The following is a 24,207-nucleotide window of genomic DNA, read 5'->3' as shown; positions in this document are numbered from 1 at the left end:
GCTGTACCTTCCTACTGAGTGTAACCTCTCTCTCTCCACCTGGTCCGTTTCCCCTTCAGGACTTAGCCCAGTGTTTCTGGGAAAGCTGATCCCAGTCTGGGCTGGCTATTCATTTAAATAAGCACTTGAACCATATGCTTCATGTCAGGATGTTTCCCTTCCTATCTTCTGTTTGTCCATGAGATCACTGGGTAAGGAACTGCATCTTTTTTATTCTAAGTCTATTATAGTTCGGATGTTGATGCTCCCCTAACAGTTTCATTCAAAATCTCCAATGTGGTGGCAGCTAAGTGGTGGGGCTCTTCAGGCATGCGAGGGGAGGGCTCCACCCTCATCAACAGCCCAATGACACTACTTTGCCCCTTCTGCTAATGAGATATAACAATAAGGCACCATGCATGAAGCAGACAATGAACCTTCACCAGAGACCAAATCTGCTGGCTCCTGATCCTGGACTCTTGGACCTCCAGAACTGTGAGTAATAAATTCCTATTGTTTATAAGTTACCTAGTCTAAAGCATTTTGTTAGAGCAGTCTGAATAGACTAAGATAGAGTCAAAGGCTTAACTCCATAAAAGCAGCTCTGTAAACATTTGTTCTCCACAAAAAGGGAGCCCTTACAACCGTCAAGGAGGAGTGGGCATAATACCTGAGGTTTCATGAAGAGAACAGAAGTGTAAATGGAATTTCACGTACTAGCTTAAAGATTCTCAAAGTAAAGTTGGATTTTAACTTCCCCAACCAGATGGCCTTCTTTTCCCAGCCTAAATTAACCTAAGCTTACTCGGTAGTAGGAATAAACCTCGTTAAAAGACAGAATACATTTTCTTGTTGTTTAAGCCACTTTCAATTGTTTAATAATGCCTCTAGAAGCACCTGAATTGACAATTACCATTAGATATAGAAACATGATTAAATGTTATTTTTACTATTCCTATTTTGCCTCAGGACATGTGCTGCTTACTTGAATAGAGCACCAGATGTATAGCATTAACTTTAGAAAACCACCCAGACTGCTATGTCCCCTGAGAAAACAACATTCAGCTTTACTTTACCCCGTCTATCCTTCTGGGTTGATGCTAGCTAGCATGGTGCTACTCATCTGCAAAGAGCTTCAGTCTAAAATGCTCCAGTTTCATACACAAAGCCCTAGGACTTCTTACACCACACCAAGCACCAGTTTTCTCCTTGAGCAGTGCTAGAATGCCATGTATAAGGAGGAGATGGGAAACAGACAGTTGATGTTTATCTTTCCATGCAAAGCAACTTTATCCTGTCTGAGAATGGTTGACTCTATGTTGCCAACTGGAACCCATGGACTGCCCAGAGGAAATGTTCATTCTCTCAGAGCTTCAGTGCACCTTGTACCTGATGTCATCTCTATCCATACTGCTCATTTGCTGTGTGAATGTAGGGCCACAGTTGGTTCTATTCTTTGTGTTTGAAAGGAATGAATATCTCCTTTTCTTTAATTACTGAGAGCCTAAGAATAAATGATAACCAGTAAATACTAGTTGCCATCACCCATCCATTATTTCCTGTGTGGTTAAAAATAAAATAAAATAGAACCAGGGTGGTGGCTCATATACTCTTAGCACTCAGGCCAGCATGGGATACCTAATGAAACTCTGTCTCAAAACCAAAACCAAAATAAAATACCCTCCCCGCTCCAATAGGAATGAATAGGAAGTACATTGCCATAAGACACTGACCATTTTTCAGGTGAGCCACTACTTTCAGAAAATTTCATTTTAGCTACTTATGGTGTCTTAATGCACTTCCTGTGGCCACTGCTAAATACCATAGAGTGGGTGACTTATAAATAGGCTTATTTAGCTCATTTAAGAACACGTGACTGCATCTGATGAGGATTTTTTTGCTTCATCATAACACAGTGGAGGGTATCACATGTATGTGATAAGAGTTAACAAGTGTGTCAGCACGGGTTTCTCTTTCTCTTCAAGTAGTATTTTGGGGTAAATGCTAATTAATCATGAAAGGCTCCACTTCCATATACATGCGACATGTGAACTGGGACACACATTCAAACCACACCCAGCATGTTGTCATGCATGGTTACTGGGCAATGTAGACATTCTTACTGTGGGTTCCAGTCAGAAGCCACTTTCAGTCTTAAACACTAAACTATCCTACTCCCAAAATATGGCTGAGAGGTTTAACTCTGTAAATATTTACAAGCCCTTCCTTCTAACAGGGCTTCCTACTGGCTCATTTTAGTGCTCTGTGGACTCCACCCTGAAGAGAATGTACTTTTAATTCCAACAAAGATGACAAACCTAATTTTAAGTATTTTATATGTGTATTATTCACTTGGTACTTGAGTTTTCTTCTCAATGACCATATCTTGAGCTGGGCAGTGATGGTGCACACCTTTAATCCCAGCACTTGGGAGGCAGAGCCAGGCAGATCTCTGTGAGTTCAAAGCCAGCCTGGTGGTCAACAGAGTAAGATCCAGGACAGGCACCAAACAATAGAGAAACCCTGTCTTGAAAAAAACCAAAAAAAAAAAAAAAAAAAAAAAAAAAGACCATATCTTTTCCCAACTGAACTGAAAACAACAATAACAACAAAAAGCCAAACTAAAACAGCAACAAAAAAGTCAACCCACAACTCAGACCTGAGAATGGGATATAGATCCCAGTGGTAACTACGACTCTTTACACCTGTGAGAGTCTTGGTTGACATCTTTAGACTAAACACCATCTCTCTGGTAGATCCCTTCTTTGGAAGCAATGCCTACTGAGCTCTGCACAACTTTGAGGCTGAACAAGTTTGTCTAGACTTGCTTGTCTGACTCTACTGCCTGCTCCTAAGCTCTTCCAGGAGACTATGAACTGTGTGGCTGTTCTAGATCTGACTTCCCACCTACAACACTACACTCCAGTGCTAAATCTCTAAGTGTGTAAAGTCTCTGAAGCAAAACAAAACTCATCTACTAACAGTAGGCGTTCCCCTTTCCTTAGGAATTAGACGGCATTCCTTAGTTGATACCTACACTACTCTATAGAAAAAAACTGGCTCAAGTATTTATAACTTCCTCTATAGTGCTCTACCTCTGAGGAACTCTGTGCATGTGCAGAAAGGGCTAACATTTTAAATACTTGGTAAATGCATTTTAAATTTTGGCAAGTAACTACTATTTTAACATGTTTGGATCACAGCAGTCAAACTCCAATTTAAAGACAAAACCTGAATTTATAAATGTATTCGAAATGCCAACCAACAAATGTAAATTTGTTTCCACAGTGTACACAGGAATAAAGTCACACTCTTGCTACCTGCTTATTCATTTCTGTGATGTTGATCCAGACTCGGCTCAAGCCCAGCTCCCCAGATTCAATCTTCTCAAGTTGTTTTTGTTTGCTGAGAAGTTCATCATTAAGTTTGGGGATTTCCTGGAATGAGCTTTTCTGATTAGATTCCACTGAAAGAAAAACAAGAACAATTATAAATAAACATCACATTCTCTCTGGCCTCAAGATGGGGGAAAAAAGGGATCACAGGGTAGGAAAGAAGAGAGATTAGTGGGATTAGTGAATGTAAATTATGGGATGATGACTTAATTCAGTTACCTAACCACACTGAAAAAGGAAAGGGAGTTACACATTACTATTTGTGTAAGCGTGCGTCTTTAACATTCTTGTTCTGCATCTGCAAGGCACTGGGTTCTATCCCCAGGACCACAAAACAAGGACAACGGAGACAGACGACTAAAAGCTGTAACAAAAACCATGAGCAGAAAGGGTTAGATGATTTCACCTCTATACCTTACTATTATTTTGAGTGAATTAATCAATTTCCTTTGAGATCAGTCTCTTTATCTGGAATACTGTGCAAGATTCACTTCCCAAGAATGTTAGAATGAAGGAGTCTCTGAGCCCGGAGCCTATTTATCAGTAGGTGATAAATAAATGTTAAGTCTGACCAGTTTCCAGATTAGTCGGTTAAGACTTATTACTCCTACCCCGTGAATGCCCAAGGTGCCATTACAAACTACATCTCTAAATGTTGATCTTCTTCTACTTTAAGTTGGCTGACTGTGAGGTGGTATTCAAACACTGACATGAGGGCTAAGATTTTTATTTTATTTCATAAATAGCAGTGTTTTCTTAAACCAACCCAGGAGCTCAAAATGAAAAGGGAGATAAACATGTTATGTGAAATGCAGGCGGACATTAGGACTCTGAAACAACAGTTCCTGTGTGGTTAAGGGATTCAAAGCCTGAGGCAGAGGCTGAAAGTGCGCTCTCTTCTTTCTTTAAAAAGCATTTTTCCTCTTAATGGAAAATAAAATATTGATAATGGCTGTTCCTCCAGAATAAACCTACATCATTTTTCTTCAGGTCACAGACTTCCTGATTAGTTACTATATATATATATTTAAAACCAAAAACTGGCATACAGGACCAATATAAAATAATTCACTAAAATGAGAGCTCCATGACTTGGTTTTGTCCATTTCTGTATGGTCTGCACTCAGAATATAATTTTAGGCACTCAGTAAATATTTGTTACCTAAATAAGCCAGGTCTTTGTTTACCCTCATTTTCAATCCAACAAAGAAAACTCAGAAAGTAAAAACCCAGACAGCAAGCACACAACAACAAAGTCCCCATGGAAACTGAGGGCAGTGGTAATATCTTTTTAAGCAAGCCCACTATGGAACAACTCAGAATAATGAACTTAGGTATTTTCATTTATTTTTTAGAAGTAGCTGCCAAAGGACTGCATTCTAAATAACAGACTTCCCTAAGTGCTTTTACTGTAGCATTTGATTTACACATGGTTTGCAGAATACATCCATCTTAGGCAATAAGAACATTTCATTACTCATTCTAACCAATGCAGCTCTGTGTCACTGAATTGCTTATACAGTTTCAGCTGGGTTGTAAAGAAAAGCCCATCCCACGAATGCCTTCCGTACTCAGGTGGTCAAACGCCCTCAGGAGGGAGGGGGGGGGTCTCTTTTTCCTAAAGTCTATTTGCAATAAATAGGACTTTGAGGTGGAAGAAGAAGTAAGACAAAGACATAAACAATCCGAGTTATAACTATTAACTAATGAACACGTAAAGCTGACAAGCCCCGAGGACACTCTGGATCCTGAGGAGTCTATGAGCCAAGAGGGGATCATAATCATTATCTGATGTGGCTTTTTAGGAGAGACAATCCAAGTTGAGGCACTGTTGTTACATAAATGGAAGTATGGCAAACAAACAACTTACGATTACTTATTCATGTTCTTTCATTATGGAAAGCAACTCATTTAAAATTTAATGTGTGGAATCTGAAAAGAATTTACCTAGTTCTAATTTTTTCATTTTTATGATTAGGGAATGAAAATCTCTACATACACCCTTCAAACACAACATACAGAATGTCAATAGTAATGTTATACAATACCGTTATAATTTGCAATAAATTTTTAAGTAATTATCATCAAATGATATGTTACTGAGCCTCTACCGTGTGTCAGCTCTGTACTTTATCTTATACAAAGGACCCTCAGTTCTCAGTCTAGAGGTGAAGGGAGGGATTACTATAAATGTTGACAGGTGTGATAACAGAGTAATGACCAACGTGCTTTGGTGGTAAAAATACATCTTCATGTGTCATGGGTAAGAAAATATAGGTTCAGAAAGAACATGTGATTGTTTTAATTTTATAGTGAGTAATGAGAAGCAAACAGTCAAACCACATGCGCACAGGACCACAATACTTTTTTTGGTGTGCCCAAGATGTCAGGGACACATCTTTGTGATTGTATTCACACAAAAGCATCTAACATTTTGTACAAAAGATCAAGCCACTAGTTTCCCTGTATGACAAGGAAAGGAAATGCCTGACTTATAAGTACTTTCTTTCTCTCCCAAATTCGTTTCCTTTTCTCTAATGTTTCATTGTTGACAGAGAGGAAGTATTGGAGATAGAATTTTGCTTTGAATAACTGTGGAAGTCTTTTGAAATAACTGTTTCTGGAAAAAGAAATACTGAATTAAGTTTCAAGACCAGGGGCTGCGGAGATAGTTCAGTGGCTAAGAGCACTGGCTGCTCTTCCAGAAGACCTGGGTTTAATTCCTAGCACCTACATGCAAAAACTCGTAAGTCTGTAACTCCAGCTCCAGGGGATACCCTCTTCTGGCCTCTATGGGTACTGCATATATGTGGTGCACAGACATAAGCAGGCAAAATATCCACACATAAATATCCACATAAATATCCACATATAAATATACAGAACTTAAAGAAAAAAAAAATGTTTCAAGGCCAGCCAGTCTTTTAACTCAAGGATCAAGTTACTTCTTGACTGCAAAGAAAAAGTAAGCCATCTACTTTGATTTCAGGTTCTTCTTCAACACTTCTGTTCTTCATAGGTTCCTTGGAAGATTGACTGAAATAAAGAACAAGGGGCTCTGACTTCTCAAAAGGCATTAAAATCAAGCAAGCAAGTGGTCTTATCTGAGTCAGTGAACTCCACTGTTTTGTTGAATTAAGAAGAAAAAAGAATTAACTTACTGAGATGTGTTAAAAGTAGAAGCATAATTTAAAAAATATGATTATTTAAACATAGTAAAATTACTCCATTTAGTTAAAATAACTGTTATTTCCTTTAAAAAAACAAACGTAACTCATGAACAGTTCAGCAGTGATGGCGCATGTCTTTAATCCCAGCACTCGGGAGGCAGAGTCAGGCACATCTCTGAGTTCGAAGCCAGCCTGGTCTACAGAGTGAGTTCCAGGACAGCCAGGGCTACACAGAGAAGCCCTGCCTCAAAAAAACAAAACAAAAGAAATTAAACACACACACACACACACACACACACACACACACACACTAGTGAGCAATAAGTCATAACAGTCCAGCATATGGCATGAGTATGCCAGACCCCAGTCTTCCCTCCCTCAGGAAGTAAATACTTTTTTTCTTTCTTTCTCTTTCGTGTGTGTGTGTGTGTGTGTGTGTGTGTGTGTGCGCGCGCGCGTGCGCGCGCGCATGTGTGAGAGCTTGTGGTGTTCCTGTGACACAGCACACATGTGGAGGTAAGAGGACAACTCACAAGTGTGGTTCTCTCCTTCTACCACAGGGCTCCAGAGATCGAGCTAGGTCACCAGGCTTGTTGATAAGCACCCTTACCCACCAAGCAATCTCAGTGACCACTGGCATTTCTATTGTGGCAAATCAAAAACAACAAAACAACCAAATTGACAAATTCAAACCTGCTTTACTCAGCTGGCTGACAAATGCAGTTTGGGCTCCAGGAAAATCTTCCTCAATGATGGGAAGCTCATCCCTAACAGTCCAGGTGTATGGAGTCGAATCTCCTGAATATACTATTTTTAGGGACTGGCATTATCAAATGCTTAACAAATATTTATCGACTGACTGTCAGGCCTATTACATGTTTCCAAACAAAGAGATCCACGGCAAGCCCAGCTAAGGCATAAATTACCTTGGTATCCTTTAAATACAGGCACAGAATAGCTGCATAAAGGGATCTCTAGAGGGCAGAAGTGAGCAGTGCATAAAATGTATAAACATATAATCACTGTATGTGATCAAAACAAGGTGTGGCACAAGCCTAGGAAGCTCAACTAATTATGGAGGGTTGATGGGAAAGGTGTGTTCTGTGGTCACATACAGTTCAACACTGCTTCCAAGCTATGATTATTATTTACATATAAAGAAAATACAGGCTTAAAAATATCTGCAATATTGCAAAACAAGAATCACACATGAGAAACCCTGCAGGTTGTACATTCTTTTTTTGTGCTGTACTTTGATTCAACCATATAGGTCAGGATGATTCTGGCAAAGAATTGTGGACTCAGCCAATCCCATCCCTGAACCAGAAATTCAAAAGAAAACCAAAGTGAATATTAAAACATTTTAAAAGCATCATCACTAGAGACACCAACAACACTCTGGGGAGTAGCTGTCCCTAGGTCAAGTGCAAAGCTTGAGTAACTGTAGGTCAAGAGAAGTCGAGTGAAGGAAAGCAGGAGTTGTGAATATCTAGGCTTAATATGGATCTCCCGGGCTTAAGAGACAAAGAGCGAGCTCAAATTCTGCTTCTGGAGCCAGAGTTCTTTGAGGAGCTTGTGCTCAATGTCCTGGTGTGCTATTGCTTTTGAGGTCTGCGATCAAGCTGGAACTGGTTCCTTAGCTTAGAAAATCAACTCTTGAAATCTAGAACCGAAAATTACACTGTTGTTATAAGAAGGAGAAAATTTGTGAAGTTAAACCTGGTTGAAACTACTATACAAACACATCTTTCAGGAAAAAAAGTAGTGGATGTATGAAACTGAACTTTGTAATTAGAAAATATGACATTTTGTAATTTAAGAAGTCATTCATGAGACAAATGTCTCTTTTAGCTGTGTTGCATTCAAGGTAAGGACTGTTAAGACTACTGTACTTCTTCACGAATGTGTAATGTACTTCAAAGGATCAAAAGAGTTTCTTAAAACTTTAAGATGGTGACATTCATGGTATTTGAATTTTTTTTCCCTTGAAACAGATGTTACAAACAAGCATCCCGTGGAAAGAAGCCTATTGGCTACCTATTACTTCTTGTTTTGTGCTTAAACACCATAAACACACACACACACGCACGCACGCACAGACATTCATGAAGCTTTCATAGGCACTGGAACAGTAATGTGGTACATCAGTGGCTATACATATGGCTTTGGGCGTAAAGGGCAAGAGGACCAGGTAAACACTAAATTGCTAAACAAGCTACTTAATTATTTTAATCTTGTGGGCCCCCCCGCCCCCAAGACAGGGTTTCTCTGTGTAACAGCCCTGGCTGTCCTGAAACTCACTCTGTAGACCAGGCTGGCCTTGAACTCACAGAGATCTGCCTGTCTTTGCCTCCAGAGTGCTGGGATTAAAGGTGTGCACCACCACACCCAGCTGTTTTTTTGTTTTTAACTTTTTATTACATATTTATTGATTTATTAGCCTCTGTGTGTGTGTGTGTGTGTGTGTGTGTGTGTGTGAGAGAGAGAGAGAGAGAGAGAGAGAGAAGAGAGAGAGAGAGAGAAAGAGAGAGTGGGTGGATGCATGCCAGCCACAGCATGTCTGCGGAAGTCAGAGGACAGCCTGCAAGGGTCAGTGCTCTCCTTCCAGCACACATGGTCTCTGAGACTGAACTCAGGTGATCAGGTTCGGCAGCAAGTGCCTGTATCTGTTGAGCCATTTTGCCCACCCAGCTTCTATTTTTTTTTTTTTTTAAGAACACAAGTAGTAATGCTCATCTTTACCAGCATGTATGTGGAGACAGAGAGAAAGAGTGAGCAAAAATAATGCCCACATCAGAGGACTGTTTGGGGAACCATTTACTTGTGACTTGGCACAAGTGGACAGTCCATAAATGGTGGTCCTTACAATGATCCTTGTCCATTCCTACGTTCTTACACAGCGTCTCGAAAGAGGAAGTCATCTGACAGATGCTTCCACATTTCTAATCAACTGGTCCTGTGACGGAGACGGAAACAGCATGGTGTTTCATCAGTCACTTTGTAATTGGCGCTCAGGCTGTAGGTGGAGTTTAATCACGGCTCTGGACTCTTGGTCTACAGTTCTTCCCCTTTGCACTGAGCTGACTACAATGTCATAATTTCTGATGGTACATAAGCCCTGAACTTGTTTATGGGTTGAAAAACAAATAAGTATTACTACAGTCAAGTTGACAGTTGAGAAAGTATATAGAACAAAATGTGTAACTGCTTACTAGAATGGTCAGATTCCTAATTCAGCACGGACTGGTTTTTTTTCTAAAACTTGAAAAATAGGTGACCACTTACTCGTTCTAAATTTTTCCTTGAGGGCGTCCAGATCCTCCTTGAGAGCCACTTGCATCCACACCAGGCCAACGCAGGCCACGACACAGGCGGCGAGGATGACAAAAGCACAGAGGGGGTAGCAGATCTTGCAGCATCGTAGGTAGTCTCCCCTACCACAAGAACACATTCAACCGCGAGTGAGGAAGCAGTCGTGAGGACAGCTCTGCTGGCAAGAGTATGCGGTGCCCGGCTATTATCTTCTCTAATGAATAACACGTGGACTTACCAGGGGATGCAGGCTGATACATTTACATCTAATAGCAGCACGCTGAAAATGACTGAATAATATGACCTATGAAAAGTTCTATTGGGTACAAAGGTTCCACACTGCACAGGAAACAGGGAGTTCCCATGGGTCATGGGAAGTATCTGTGGGCTCTGGATCACTGCCGTCAATTCTGGAGGGGGGGGGGTCTTAGGAGCTAAACTCAAGACAGGTGTAGTGGCATATGCCTGTAATCCAAGTACCTGGGAGCTAGAGGTAGAAGGATTGCAAGTTCTATGCCAGCTGGAGCAAGTTGGTAAAATCCTGTTTTACAAAACAGTGGGGATGTTTGCTCGGTGGTAGAGAGGGTGCTTTTCTACCATGCATGAGAACATAGCTCAATCCTTAGTAGTACTAAGGAAAAAAAAAAAAAGAATGGATGGAAAGAAAGGTAAAAATGAGTGGCTCTATGTAATTCTATCCCTGCACTGTAATTTACTAGCTCTTTCTCTTTCAAATATATGCTCACTTACCCAAGGAGACCTTGTTTCATTTATTGAAACTTCATAAACTTTTGACCAAGTTTTACTGCAAATGGAGTGAAAGAAATAAGACCTGTTGGTTTAAGTGTGGATACCTGATATTTTTTAACCTACTGCCTTAGGAGGACAGAAATAGAAACACGCTAGATTTCACACCAAACTTCACCCTAGCCTTCAGGTCTAAAGTAACCCAATGGGTATCAGGTGACCTTCACCAGACAAACTCGGAATGGTCCTTAACTAAACCTCTGAAAAAGTCAGGTAAAGAAACCATGCCTTAACAAAAAGACACAGAGATTATGAACACACTAAAAGATCAGAACTCTTGGCGCCCAGGACCTCTGCCTAATGCTTGTTTCCACATCCCAACAGAATCCCCTTTTTCTTTTAGTTTGGTCTCTGATAGGGCCCAAGGTTCAAACACAAAGGTTTCCTTTAGCTGGCTCATAAAACTGACCTCTTAACCCCCAAATCCTCAAAGCTCATTTGTTTTGTGGTTGCTCTACCTGAAACTGGTTTGGGGAAAGATTCCTTTCTTTCTTCCTTTTTACTTTATTTTTTTTTTGGTACCCATACCTTCCATACTTATAAGGTCCATACTTTCTACAGTATGCCCCTCACCATAATCTCCCATCACCAATATCAAGCTCATTGAGGAAACATGAAATAATTATCGGTCTTAAGGTCCCTTGACCTACTTTTTAAAAATGCCGAGCCTCCAGAGCCTCTCCCGTCTCTGCCTCCATGAGTAGTAACCTTATTACTCCTTTTTGGACTATGGGCCCATTCCCCAAGTTCACACTTCTACCCTGGATCTGGAGATCTTGCTAGACATTAGAGTGACCTCTTACTCTTCATTCAGGATTTGAACTTGCCTTCTCCAGCACCCTTTTTCCCTCTTTGCTTTCCAAGGCCTGTTTCCCATTTTCTTCCCAAGGACTCCCCCGCTCCTTCTCGTCCCTTGGCCCAGCTTAGGGCAGGACGTCTTTCGCCCATTTAAGCCCTCGCCACTGCTCCACTCACTTGACAAAACGAGAGCGATTTCCAATTGCTCCAAACTCCTCTTCTTCCTCTGAGCTGGACTCCGAGTCTGAGTCAGGAGGTTCAGTGCGAAGCAGGCGGTGGCTGCTTGGGCCTTTCTTGGGCTTCTTTCTCCGGCTGTCACCAGCCAGACCGATCAATGCATTAAGTTCTTTGCGTTTTTTCATCTTCTTGTGAGGGGTGAGTGGAGCGCCCACTCCTGAGCTGCCAGGTTCGTACCCGACGCCCAACTCTCTTGCTGCCTTGGAACTGCCTTCCAGGGTTGGAAATCCTGGGCCAGAGCCCCCTGATCACTCCCACCCAGAGGTGAGACTGACCAGATCTACTGGGGGCTGGAGAATGGAGCCCAGAGGAAACTGGACGCAGATGGATGGGGGAAAGTTACATAGAGATAGATGGCCAATGAACTGGTGATCCAAATGGACAAATTCCTAGAACAACTATTACCTGCCAAAAGGAAAATAAAACAAAACAAAACCACCCGCTAAGTCAAGAACAAGATTCTTAGCCCCGTAGGCAGCCAGTATTTCTAGGAATGCCCCAGAAGCTGAGAAAAAGATACACAAAACTAAGGTACTTTGGATCTCTGGGATAAGATGCCCAATGTAGAGGGAAAATAAACTTCGAGAACAAGAGACTTTGCAGAGCAGGCAGTGAGTATTCGCTAATCCTTGGCTGGAGAGGTGGCGACCGGAGAGGGCACTGACACTGCCTGGGCACTTAGAACACGCCCAGGCAGGAAGCCGGCTGGGCTTAGGGATGATCACCTCTTTGTGGCTTCTGTCCTGAGTTTGAAAGACCGGCGAGAGAGGAGCCGGAGCCTGGGGAAGCCCCAGCCCTGCTGTCAGGGCCTTGGGGGGGCGCGGTGCTGGGGGGCGACCACCGCTCGGTCAGCCCGAAGCGCTCCGAGTGTGAGGTGCTCCGCCACCGGCGACTTCCGCAACTCACACGCGCTGCGGCCAGTCCAGCCGCACCTCCGGCCCCTGCTCCGGCCGCGGCTGCTCAGGACGCGCTGGCGGCGGTGGCGGCGGCGGCCGCAGGCTCCAGACCCGGGCCATCGCTCCAGCCCCAGCTCACTTCCCCTTTGGCAGCGGCCCCGGGCACAGCCTGCCAGTAAGCCGCGCCCCCATTGGGCGCCCCTGGTGACGTCACGCAGGAGGGCGCGAGCGGTGCTGGGCAAGTGGAGAGTTAAAGGGGCCGCGGCTCTGGCCCCGTTGGGTCTGGTGTCAGGTTAGTTAATGTCAGGTTAGATAGGCGCCTTCCGTCCTGCTCCCCCACCCTAGGGGGGGGACCGTGGGAGACTGCAGCTTCCTGGAGCGGAGGTGGAGTTTTGCTTGCCGAGGGGCAGGGGCGGGGACTGGCACCTGAGGCTCCACCAGCTCAAAGTTCTTCAGAGGTTCCACCCCTCTTACTATTAGGTTGTTTAGGCTTGTAGTTTCAATGGCCCAGTTCCATGCATCCATGCATCCATGCATCCATGCATCCATGCATCCATCCATCCATCCATCCATCCATCCATCCATCCATCCATCCATCCATCCATCCAATAAATGTTTATTGAGGGGACATTACAAGACTGTTCTAGCTCTGGGGATGCCGCAATAAACACAATAACCAATGGCTTTGCCTTCCTGTATAGGATTGTCATATTTAGTAAATAAAACACATAATGCTAGTAAAGTTAGAATACCAGATAAACAGAGGTTTTTGTTTTTTGTTTTTGTTTTTGACAGAGGCTTTCCACATAGTCCAGGCTGTCCTAGAACTAGCTATGTAGACCAGGCTGGCCTGGAACTGGCAGAGATCTGCCTGCCTCCACCTCTTGAGTGCTGGGGTTAAAGATGTGCATTGCAACACTTGGCTTAGCTATTTTTTAAATTATAAGAGCCCTCCAATATCTATGGCAACCTCATATTGAAAAATAATTGTGTCGGGTGGTGGCGCACGCCTTTAATCCCAGCACTCAAGAGGCAGAGGCAGGTGGATCTCTGAGTTCAAGGCCAGCCTGGTCTACAGGGTGAGTTCCAGGACAGCCGGGGCTAATAAATAAATGAATAAATAAATAAGTAAATAAATAAGAATTGCTTGTTCATCTGAAATTCAAGTTCAACTGGGCTTCCTTTATTTTATCTGCCTGTCCACTCCAGCTTGTATTCTAGCATGAAGCAACGATAGGTACACATATTACATGTCAGAAGTTGATGAGTGTTATGGGGGGAAATGGAAACAAGATAAAGGGAGGAGTGGTTTTTTTTTTTTTTTTGTTTTTTTTTTTTTTTATAAAGGATCTTTGGGTGAGGTCCTCAGGAAGTGAGGGGGTAAGCAAAATCCTGGTTCTGGGAAGATTTGATCAGAAAGATCTGGTTTGGCAAAAAGAGTGATAGGAAATGAAGTTAGAGAGACGTCAGGGGTTAGACCTTGCTGGGTCTTATAGGAGTTTGAGAAATCATTGAGGAACATACCCTGATTTTTCACTGTATAAAAGATGACTCTGGCTATTATGTGGAAAAAATGAAGAAGAAGAATGGGGAGGAGAAGGAAGAGGAAAAGGAGAAGGAGAGGAGGAGGAGGAGGAGGAGGAGGAGGAGGAGGAGGAGGAGAAGAAGAAGAAGAAGAAGAAGAAGAAGAAAAAGAAGAAGAAGAAGAAGAAGAAGAAGAAAGAGGGAGAAGCAGCAGCAGCAGAGACAGAGGAAGGGGAGAAGGAGGAGGGGAGGAGTGAGAGAAGGATCCAGGAGTTTCTCCAGTCTGGCTAGAGATGAAGAGGTTAGATGGGGTGGCAGCATTGGGGATGGATAGTATTCTGTATGCTTCTTGAAGACAGAGCTAAGGATATTTGTTGGTGGATTAGATGAAAGGGACAAAAAATAGGTGAGGGAAAGCCATGGATGACTCCAGAAGCTTGGAATGGTTCAATGGGAAGAGCCTTGTCATTTGTCGAGAGGGAGAAGATTTGGGACAAGCTCGAGAAGCCAATCTGATATCCACATTTGAACTCCAGTAGGCTGCTTGATATTTCCATAAGGAATTCTGGGTAGGAACTGTGGCCTGAAATATAAACTGGAAACTCATCAGACATCAATGATATTTATGACATAGTCCTTTGAGCTACCTGGAAGAAAATCAAAGTAATTTAAATTCCCATATTCTTACTGTGGCAATTGTACTACCTTTGCCTGGTGATTCCCACTTACAGCTTACGTGTGTGTCTTGATTTGTCTTTAAGTGTTTAACCCAGCGATATGCATCCAATTACAACCACCCAATAGATATTCGATGACTTGTTTACATAAGTGAAGAGTGTTGCACAGAGAGCTGGGGTTAAATCCTGACTGTAATACCAGCTCTGTCCAGATGGTGGCTGCTTGACTTTCCTGGGTGGTTCCCCCCACTGTGTACCTGAAATATGCATCTACTTCACAGGGTAGATGGAAAGAGACAGTGACTGTGGTGATGCTTTGGTGGTATAGATGCTCCATTTTTATCGTTCCTTCTTGTTTCTAGAGCGGCTCTGACCAAGTGTAGTAGCTACTAACCATATATGTGAAAGGAATGGGTAAATGGACAGTTTGGCTCTGTTAAGATGAAGTGAAAAATGTTCCATTTGTTCCCTTGGCATCACTGGCTCCTTGCCCAGTAGCTGTATGTGGCTAGTGGCTATAGGAAAGCACAGGCTCATTTCATTCTACCATCATAAATAGTTTTATTGGTTAGTTCTTCCCTGGTGATTCCCTGATGGACTGGAAATGGACAGATGAGGTTGCCAACTTTATGAACTGTTTCATACACACATCCTATCTATGGTCACCAGAGGTAAGCAAGGTACCTGTTCAGGGTGAGAGGTCTTTCTGTTGCAGATGCTACATCCTTACCAAGGGACTGGGGCTGAGGATCTCAGGGCAATGGGACAGGGCCAAGGTGGCACCACCTCCACCCTCATTGCTGGTGGAGCTGGTCCTTCTGCTGAGTCTGCTTTTGGTTTCTCTGCCTGTTTGCTCTTCTGTCTGTCTCTGTTCTGAAGACCACACCTCTGTGTTGGGCAAACATCCCCAGGATGCTGAGTCATCACCTAAACACTGCATACCTGGTAGTTCTCCTTCTCAGGAGCACTTGGCTACTTCTCTGGTCACTTTCCTCAGAGATGGGACCCTCATGTCCAGGGATCAAGCCAACAACCTCAGAACCAGGGCTCCTGTCCTGAGGGGCCTATGCTGGCCTGCTTCACTAGGACTTTCCAAGGTAGTGGCTGCCTCTTCTTTTGGGATGCTCATTTTGTCACCCCGATTTTCTGGATCCCTGTTGACCTATTTAAAACCTGTTTGAAAAGCTATGTGAGTGTGTGGTGGTGATGGTGCCACTGCCATTCTGGGGCCTCAACATTCTTGTCTGTAAAATGGGTATACAAATATTTCTTGCCCAGGCTTTAACTTGGTGCTGTCTTGATGAGGGGGCAGCATAAAAATGCTTTATATGCCATGATGTGTCATGTAGAGTGGGTGACTGTTATCTGCCACATGCTTCTGGCAGTTCTTGGGGGCAAGGGTGGGCAAGATCACTGTGGTCAAAATCACAGCCTGTGCAAGTGGTGAGTCCACACCCGAGAACTATGCTACCTTGGAAGACTCCCCAGAGGGAGTCTTTTTCATCTAGGAAAGATGAGAATGGGCCGAGTACCCAGGATTCTGGTCACAACTTGGATGAAGTCTCCTAATTCCTGTGCTGAAGCTCTTCAGGATCTTAGAATCCTCCTCCCAGGACCCATGTCTTGGTCTGAAGGCTGCCACTTGGGAGCTGTGTGATCTTAGACAAATCTCTGAGCTTCTCTGAACTTCAGTATCTACTTCTGTCAAGTAGTTTTAATTAACAGCACTCCTGATTGGCTGCATGATTTATGAGGAATAAGGCATTTTCACTCCAGGCCTTAGTTTAAACAAGCTCTCCTCTTCCTGTGATTTTTCTCGGACTGTCAAGCTGTTTATTGCTCTCTGTTTAGGGCTGTCGTCCTGGTGACAGGATGTGGGCGCAGAGTGTGGATAGCTATAGGACTCTGTCCTGTGCCTGGGCAGACACACCTTCCCTTTCTCTCCCTCTTCCTGCACTGAGGCCCCACAGGAGCAGAAGTCGGGAGTACCTGGGGAGCAGGGAGGAGGCAGGCCTGGAAATCTATCTCAGAGGTTGTAGTTTAGAGGAGGCAGTTCTTTGTGTGAGCCGAGGCCTTAAATAACCCTGTGCACACACAAAACACACTCAGGGATACAATGATTCCTAGTCTCTAACTGGCCACAACAGAACAATAAGCCCCAAATGTAAAGTCGTCTGTATGCCTGTGCTGGTCACATGCTCATCAAGCTGGTCTTAACTGCACCTGGCCCACAGGGTAGCTGTGCCGAAGTCATGTGTCTGATGCATTATAAATGTCCACAAACACCAGCTGTTCCATTAATGTGATTATAAATTATTAAATAACATCGCCCATTCATCAAATGGGATTTTGATGACACTTCCATTGTGAGGATACACCTCTGTTTCCCTAACAGAAAGAGCAACTTCCATTTGCTGCAAAGTCCCTGTTTGACATTATCTTTCTTGATGCTTTGCTCTGGCTGTAGTGAGAGGAAGCAATCAGGATGAACACGTTTAAGTACTTAGGTAGCAGTCCTCACGGCAGTAAGCAAATCTTCCTTAGATAAGCATCTTGTCCTTAATCTAACTATGACACAAATTGATGCTCAGAGATGGAAAAGGACTTGTTGGGGACACACAGCAAATCAGTGGTTGCCTCTGAAGCAACCCGGTACAAGAGAGATTGTTGCCTGGCTCCTTTGTCTGCAGCTCATCTGGAAGGATAGCAGCTGCTGAAGCCTCTTACCTTTCCCAGGATGGCCTCTTGGCCTCCCCCAGCCCCTCCCACCTTTTTTTTTTTCCTGCTGTGCCAACAGCTGCATCCTCTGCCCAGATGGTGGCCTTAAGGACAATGGGAAGGGGAAGGACTGAATGGTAGGAAAGTGACCAAGCACCAAGCTAAACAATGGCTCCTCCCATGGACCCCAGGCAGCTGGAAGCAGCAGCTGGTTCCCAGCATTATTGTGGGCAGGGAGGAGGACTGCCCAGCCAGGACTCTCCTGTTCTAGATGCAGTCTTTGAACGGCTGCAAGCCTCTGCGCCTCTGCTCAGCATTAGCTGTGGTTAACTGTTAACTGTGTCTTTGGCATCTAGAGCAGAGTCCCGTGGGGGAATCTCAGGGGCTGCCTGCTGAAGTGAGTTATTGGAGTACAGAGACTAAAGAAACGTCCAGGCATTGTTGTTTCTCTTAAGGTCCCCCCTGCCTGTGCAGCCACACATCTTGTTCCAAGTGAGCTGCTCCTTGTTGGCAAGGTCTTGTGTGCTGCATGAGTACACTGGTGTCCTGCACATGCTCTCAGGAAGCAGGTAAGGCCCAGCCTCACAACCTCAGGCTCCATGCGACAGAAAGGTTTATAGTGCATGTGTGGGTAGCAAGCCCGTGGTGGCTAGGGTTAATTTAGGATGGGAATAATAATTCTTGGAGGAAAGAACCTGTATCAAGGCATCCATCCAACCTGTCTGGCCTTCACACTTGGCTTGTCCCCTGGGACTTGGGACTACAGATGACAAGAAGCACTGGGTGTTCATCTCAATGACCTTAGGCACATTCCCCTTCCTCTTGGAGCCTGCTACCTCATCTGTGATGTGGAACTGGCAATGTTCCTTTCCTGGTAGTGCCTGTGGCAAGAATTTAATTGAGGTGGTAGGCAATAAAGGGCCCTGAAAGATTTGCTGTCTACAGTTAGTGAACTGGGAGAGAGGGAGATGGACTTCTGGGGAATCTTATTTGAACCAGGGAACTTGGCACAAGCTAGAGAAAATGGGAGTAGGTCATAAAGTGTGTGTGTGTGGGTGTCTTTTAACTGAGGAAGGGTGTGTGTGTGTGTGTGTGTGTGTGTGTGTGTGTGTGTGTCCTGAATGATGTTTGTGGGTGACAGTGAATGGCGGGAGATATTGAATTAGTAAGGCTATGTGGGGGACTTCTTGGGCCCCCTGAGTTCTTTTTGGAGGGAACCACTCTGGCTCTTGGGATCTAAGCTCCAGTTCCCTGTCATAAATAACATCCTCCGGCGTCAGAGAAGCAGGAATGGCAGCCCTCTGCTGCCCTCTGCTGCTTTTCTGGGCAACTGCACTTCTCTGATAGAAATAATACCCATTCATGTTGTGGGTTGTTTTTTACTTTTTGGCTCTTTGTTCTTTGTGGAGGCCTGCCACCCAGCTCCCAAATAAATCACACGGAGGAGGCTTATTCTTTCTTATAAATGCCTGGACTTAGCATGACTTGTTCCTTGCCAGCTTTTCTTAACTTAAATTATCCCGTCTACCTTTTGCCTCTGGGCTTTAACTTTCTCTATTTCTGTGTTTCTTTTCTTTTTTCTGATTCTGTCTGAATGTGTGCCTGGGCCCTTCTTTTTCTCATTCTTCAATCCCTTTTCTCTCTTTTTCTACTTCTATTTATTCTCTCTGCCTGCCAGCCCCGCCTATCCTGCCTTGCTATTGACCATTTGGCTCTTTATTAGACCAACCAGGTGTTTTAGACAGATAAAGTAACATAGCTTCACAGAGTTAAACAAATGCAACATAAAAGAATGCAGCACATCTTTACATCATTATATAAATGTTCTACAGCATAAATGAATGTAATACATCTTAAATAATATTCTATAACATTTCCCCCTCTTTGTCTAAATAAAAAGAAAGGTTTTAATTTTAACATTGTAAAACTACATACAACAAGAACAATTATCAATTAAGAATTACATTTGCAATATTCAGTCCATTTACATTTAGCAAGTGCAAAGAGAACACTCCACCATCTATACTATCTTAGTGACTACAAAGTTTGTACCTAATTTCTATCATAATTAAGGAAAACTGCAACTATATCTAGTCTTCAACTCCATCCAAGACCCCAGAAGGATATTAGTATTATCTGAGTAAACAGGAAGTGCTTTGCAAGCAACTCCAAAAACTCTAGATATGACAGAGACATCTGACTGCATAGACAGTCACCCAAAGTTCCTTTGCAACATTGGGGCATCCATTTTTAGCCTACAGACCTAGAGTATCTGGCAGACTTTTCTGTGGTGATATCGTGTTCCCCAAAATATTTTATACCCTAATAAACTTATCTGGGGTCATGCCCCGGGAAGTGGGGTCTCAATGGGGAAGACCCACCTGCGGGAGAGAATGAAAGGGATGGGAGACACGAAGAAAGACAGCAAGACAGGGTTTTCAAGCTGCAAATTTTATTCTCCTCAGCAAGGCTTATATAGCATGGGAGGGAGAGGGGGCAGGAAGGAGGGAAGGGGTGCAGGACGTGCAGGATGTGCAGTTGAGGGGGGACATGCAGCTGAGGGGGGACGTGCAGGTCATGAGGCTGCAGGATGTTGTGCTAGGTGATAAGGTCAGGGCCCATTGTTCTGTTGCTATGCTACCTGACCTCGGAATATTCTTTATTTTTGAGGGCATCTGGTTTAGGGCCTGTGGCTTGTTCTCTGACCTAGCTAGAACTTTTCCATGGTTCAGGTTTGGTCCCTGACAGGGTCAGAGAACAGAATACCCACTAGATACAGAGGCTAGAAAATGGTGGCACTCACACCTTTAATACTATAAATGCTTTCCTATATATGCTCAGCTTTAGCTTGCCTTATTTCTTGCCAGCTTTATTTAACTTAAATCATCCTGTCTATCTTTTGCCTCTGGGCATTTACCTTTCTCTATCTCTGTATTTCTTTTCTTTCCTTCTGATTCCATGTCTGGCCATGTGGCTGGGTGGCTGGGTGGCTGGGTGGCTGGGTGGCTGGGTGGCTGGCTTCCTCTTTTCTTGCTCCTTCAACGTTTTTCTCTCTTTTTCTCCTTATATTTATTCTCTTTGCCTGTGAGTTCTACCTATCCTTTCTCCTGCCTTGCTATTGGCCGTTCAGTTCTTTATTAGATCAAAAGGTATTTTAGACAGGCATAGTAACACAGCTTCACAAAATTAAACAAATGTAACATAAAATAATGCAGCACATCTTTGCATAAATAAATGTTCCACAGCATAAATGAATGTAATACATCTTAAAATAATATTCTACAATACATTCACATACAATAAAAGCTCCCCCAGTGAAGGGGACAAGGCTCTTCCTGCTTAAGGGCTCCTTAAGTGTGGTGGTGGTGATGGTGGTGGTGGTGGTGTGTGTGTGTGTGTATGAAAGAGAGACATATTCATCAACAATAGAAAAATGATCAACAGTATGATACAAAATACAGAAAAGATAGGAATGGCATCAGGAAATTTTTCAAGTGGTACCTTTTATTCTTAATTCATTCATCACTTAATATATTTTGAGCTCTAATCTTTCTTCTGATCTACAAAAGAGAAAAATCACACAAGATCCTTGCCTATGTGGTGCATATATTTCAACAAAGACAAATGATTATTAAATGAGATGGATAAATACATAAGTGATAGATGATGAAAATTAGAGAGAAATGAAGCAGAAAAGGAGGACAGCAAGTATTGCTGGGAAGACTGCAAAGCTTGAGGTAACATTTGAATAAAGATCCGAGGTAGAGGAAGCTTAGCTTCTGACACTATTGAACAACAAACACAGGACTTTCAATCCTACAAAAATAAATAGAAGCTGAAAAAATATGCAAAACAGCCATCTAGACATTGGGTAATAGTTAGCATATCCAAGGGAGGAGAATCAGTGAACATGATACTAAGAACTTTCTGCACATTCACAATGCTCAGTGTCCAATAAAATGGTAACATTCTAAAGAAGGTGGAGAACATAACCTACAGTTCTGAGAAAAACCACTCCACAGAAATAGAGAGCAAGGGTAAAGTGCCTGCTGTGCAAGCATGAGGAGGAACTGAGTTCAGATCCCCAGCACCCATGCAAATGGCTGCACCTGGTGGCATGTGCTATACTCTAACAGCAAGGAGGCTAGTGACAGACAGATTCCTGCAGCTCACTGGGCAGCCCATCCAGATTGGTGATCACCTGGTTTAGGTCGAGGCCCTATCTGTAAAGATAAGATGGAAAGCAATGGAAGAAGATATCTGATGTTGACCTTTGGATTCCACATGAGCACGTGTACCTGCACACATGCAATACACCACACACTGCCACGTGACCTTGGATGACAGAAACGAGAGAATTAGAAGACACAGATTTTTGAAGTGAGTATTCTAAATACACAGTAAAATATTTGAATGAAAACATAAGCATGCCAAGAGAAGCAATGGTTAACACTACAGCATCTGAACCAAAATTGCACTATGCAGATTATCGTAAGATTAGACACTGAGGAAGAGGAGATCAGTGAGCTTGAAGACATAGCAATAGAAAATATCCAATCTGCAGTACAGAAACAGTGGCAGCAGCAACAATAGCAAATCAGAGGTTGAGAACTGGCAGGACAGTACAAAGTATTCTAATTATATTTATAACTGAGGCTTCAGAAAGGCAAAGGGCAGAAAAATATTCTTGGGAAAACTTAATGACAGTAAATCTGATAGCTTAGAGGCAAAATGGGCAAATTATTTGAACAGCACAGACTACTAAAGCTTCTGGGGCTGGGATGGGAGACTTCAATAACTCTCTATTATTAATTAAGACTACTATCAAAATTCTCACCTCTCCAAATAGAAATGAAAAATAAAAGCCAAAGGGTGAGAAGTACTCTGTTATTGCTCAGCTAGCTGCCACTTTGGTGGACTCAATAGGCCTATTTTCTTTCCCCAACCCTCAAAGTCTCCAATCCTCTTAAACAAACAATAAAACAAAAATCTAAAAACATGAAAGAAAATTTCCAAGTTGTGTGTGTGTGTGTGTGTGTGTGTGTGTGTGTGTGTGTGTGTGTTGTGGGGGGGGGTTGGGAATTGAACTTAGGCCTCACACATCCACACATGTTAGGCAAACATTTAACCACTGGGCTTTCTTCCCAGCCCATTTTTTTGAGGCCAATATTAACTTGATATTAAGATAAGAAAAAGACATTCCAAAAAGAAGAAAACTAGAATCTATGTTCTCTTATGAAAAAGACACAAAATAATATATAAAAGAGCATACCAGAACCAAATGAGGTTAATCTTAGAAATGAAAGATGGACTTACAGTTTGAAAATCAAAACTACTCACTGTATTGTATGTAGGAAAACAATATAAACATTCCACTATATGTAAAAAAAGAAAGACTGAAACAAAAGCAGTTGATAACCTTGAATAAGAAAAGTTCCACAGTGTGACAAAGGGTGGGTATACACAAAGCCTACAGCTAGATATCATACTGAATGCTGAAAGAATATTTTTCTTTTAGCTTAGGAAGAAACCAAGAATGTTTGTTCTCACTGCTCCTGTTTGAAACTGTACCAAATTCCTAATCACTCTCATGGGACAAAAAAAAAAAAAAAATCAGTTTGTTACTGATGTGTTAATGTTGAGGTGACTATTGAGCCTCCAAGTGGATCTATCAAATGGCTAGAGGTAAAAGTCTGAAGTTCAGTGCAAACGTTTAGGTTCAAGATACATTTAAATCCACAGGATTAGATGATATCACTGATGAGATGGGTGGAAATAGAAGGACAAAAATTCTAAGAACTGAGCCCTGGAGCCTCCAATCCTCAGCTCGGGAAGTAGGTGGGGAGAGGATAGGGGAGAGGGGAGAAGGGAGAGAGAAGAGAGAGCAGGGGAGGAAGAGAGGAGAATTCATCACAGAGGTAGAATACAAAGCTTTGCCCTGGACAAAGCTATGTAGGAACAGAAGCTATCCATAACGCTGGAAATAAGGGAGGGGGTATCCTAATGGGTCTTCACTTCTGTCTTAGGGTTTCTATTGTTGTGAAGAGACAACATGACCATGGCAACTCTTATAAAGGAAAACATTTAATCAAGGTGGCAGCTTACAATTTCAGAGGTTCAGTCCATTATTGTCACAGTGGAGAGCATGGCAGTGCAGGCAGATGTGGTGCTGGAGAAGTAGCCAAATGTTCCACATCTTGCAGACAACAGGAAGTGGTCTGAGTATCACACCAAGGAAGTTGAGCAAAGGAGACCTCAAAGTCCACCCTCACAGTGACACACTTCCTCCAACAAGGCCACACCTACTCCAACAAAGTCACACCTCCTAATACTTCCATTCCCTTTGGGGGCCATTTTCTTTCAAACCACCACAGCTACCAATCTAGGAGCATCGTGGACGAGTTTCTAATGACAGAATTGTGGTCAGATTGACAATTTAGAAGGGATGATTTGTCAACACGGGGTGTGGTGGAGGTTAGAGTATGGAGAGCCTGCAGGCAGTCCTGGAGGTCAAGGAAGAAGCAAGAAGAAGCAAATACTAGGTTAGGTGCAGGTGAAAGGGCTTCTGAGCTGGAGTTTTCCCATGCAGAGGGATCTGTCCATGGTGCTGATGTGTAAGTCCCCAACCTGCAATTGTGTCTCAGATCTCAGGACTGGCAAAAAACCAAGTCCGGCATCACCTACTGATTGCCCA

At 43.1% G+C, this 24,207-nt stretch overlaps 1 protein-coding gene across 1 annotated transcript in view; it reads right to left on the bottom strand.

Moving 5' to 3' along the window:
* The window catches only part of Efcab14 (EF-hand calcium binding domain 14), a 40,168-nt gene extending 27,406 nt beyond the window's left edge, over positions 1 to 12,762 (bottom strand). The window contains exons 1-3 of the mRNA XM_028889243.2: positions 11,639 to 12,762; positions 9,830 to 9,978; positions 3,300 to 3,445 (exon numbers count right to left, since the gene is read on the bottom strand). Coding sequence (XP_028745076.1) covers positions 3,300 to 3,445; positions 9,830 to 9,978; positions 11,639 to 11,823 — 480 coding nt within the window. The 5' untranslated portion in view covers positions 11,824 to 12,762. The remainder of the gene's footprint in view (positions 1 to 3,299; positions 3,446 to 9,829; positions 9,979 to 11,638) is intronic.
* Between the last annotated feature and the right edge of the window lie 11,445 nt (positions 12,763 to 24,207).

The sequence above is a fragment of the Peromyscus leucopus genome, chromosome 2, assembly GCF_004664715.2.
Source record: "Peromyscus leucopus breed LL Stock chromosome 2, UCI_PerLeu_2.1, whole genome shotgun sequence".
Taxonomy (NCBI): Eukaryota; Metazoa; Chordata; class Mammalia; order Rodentia; family Cricetidae; genus Peromyscus; species Peromyscus leucopus.
Note: the sequence above shows the minus strand (reverse complement) of the source record. Positions and strands in the feature narration are given on the sequence as shown.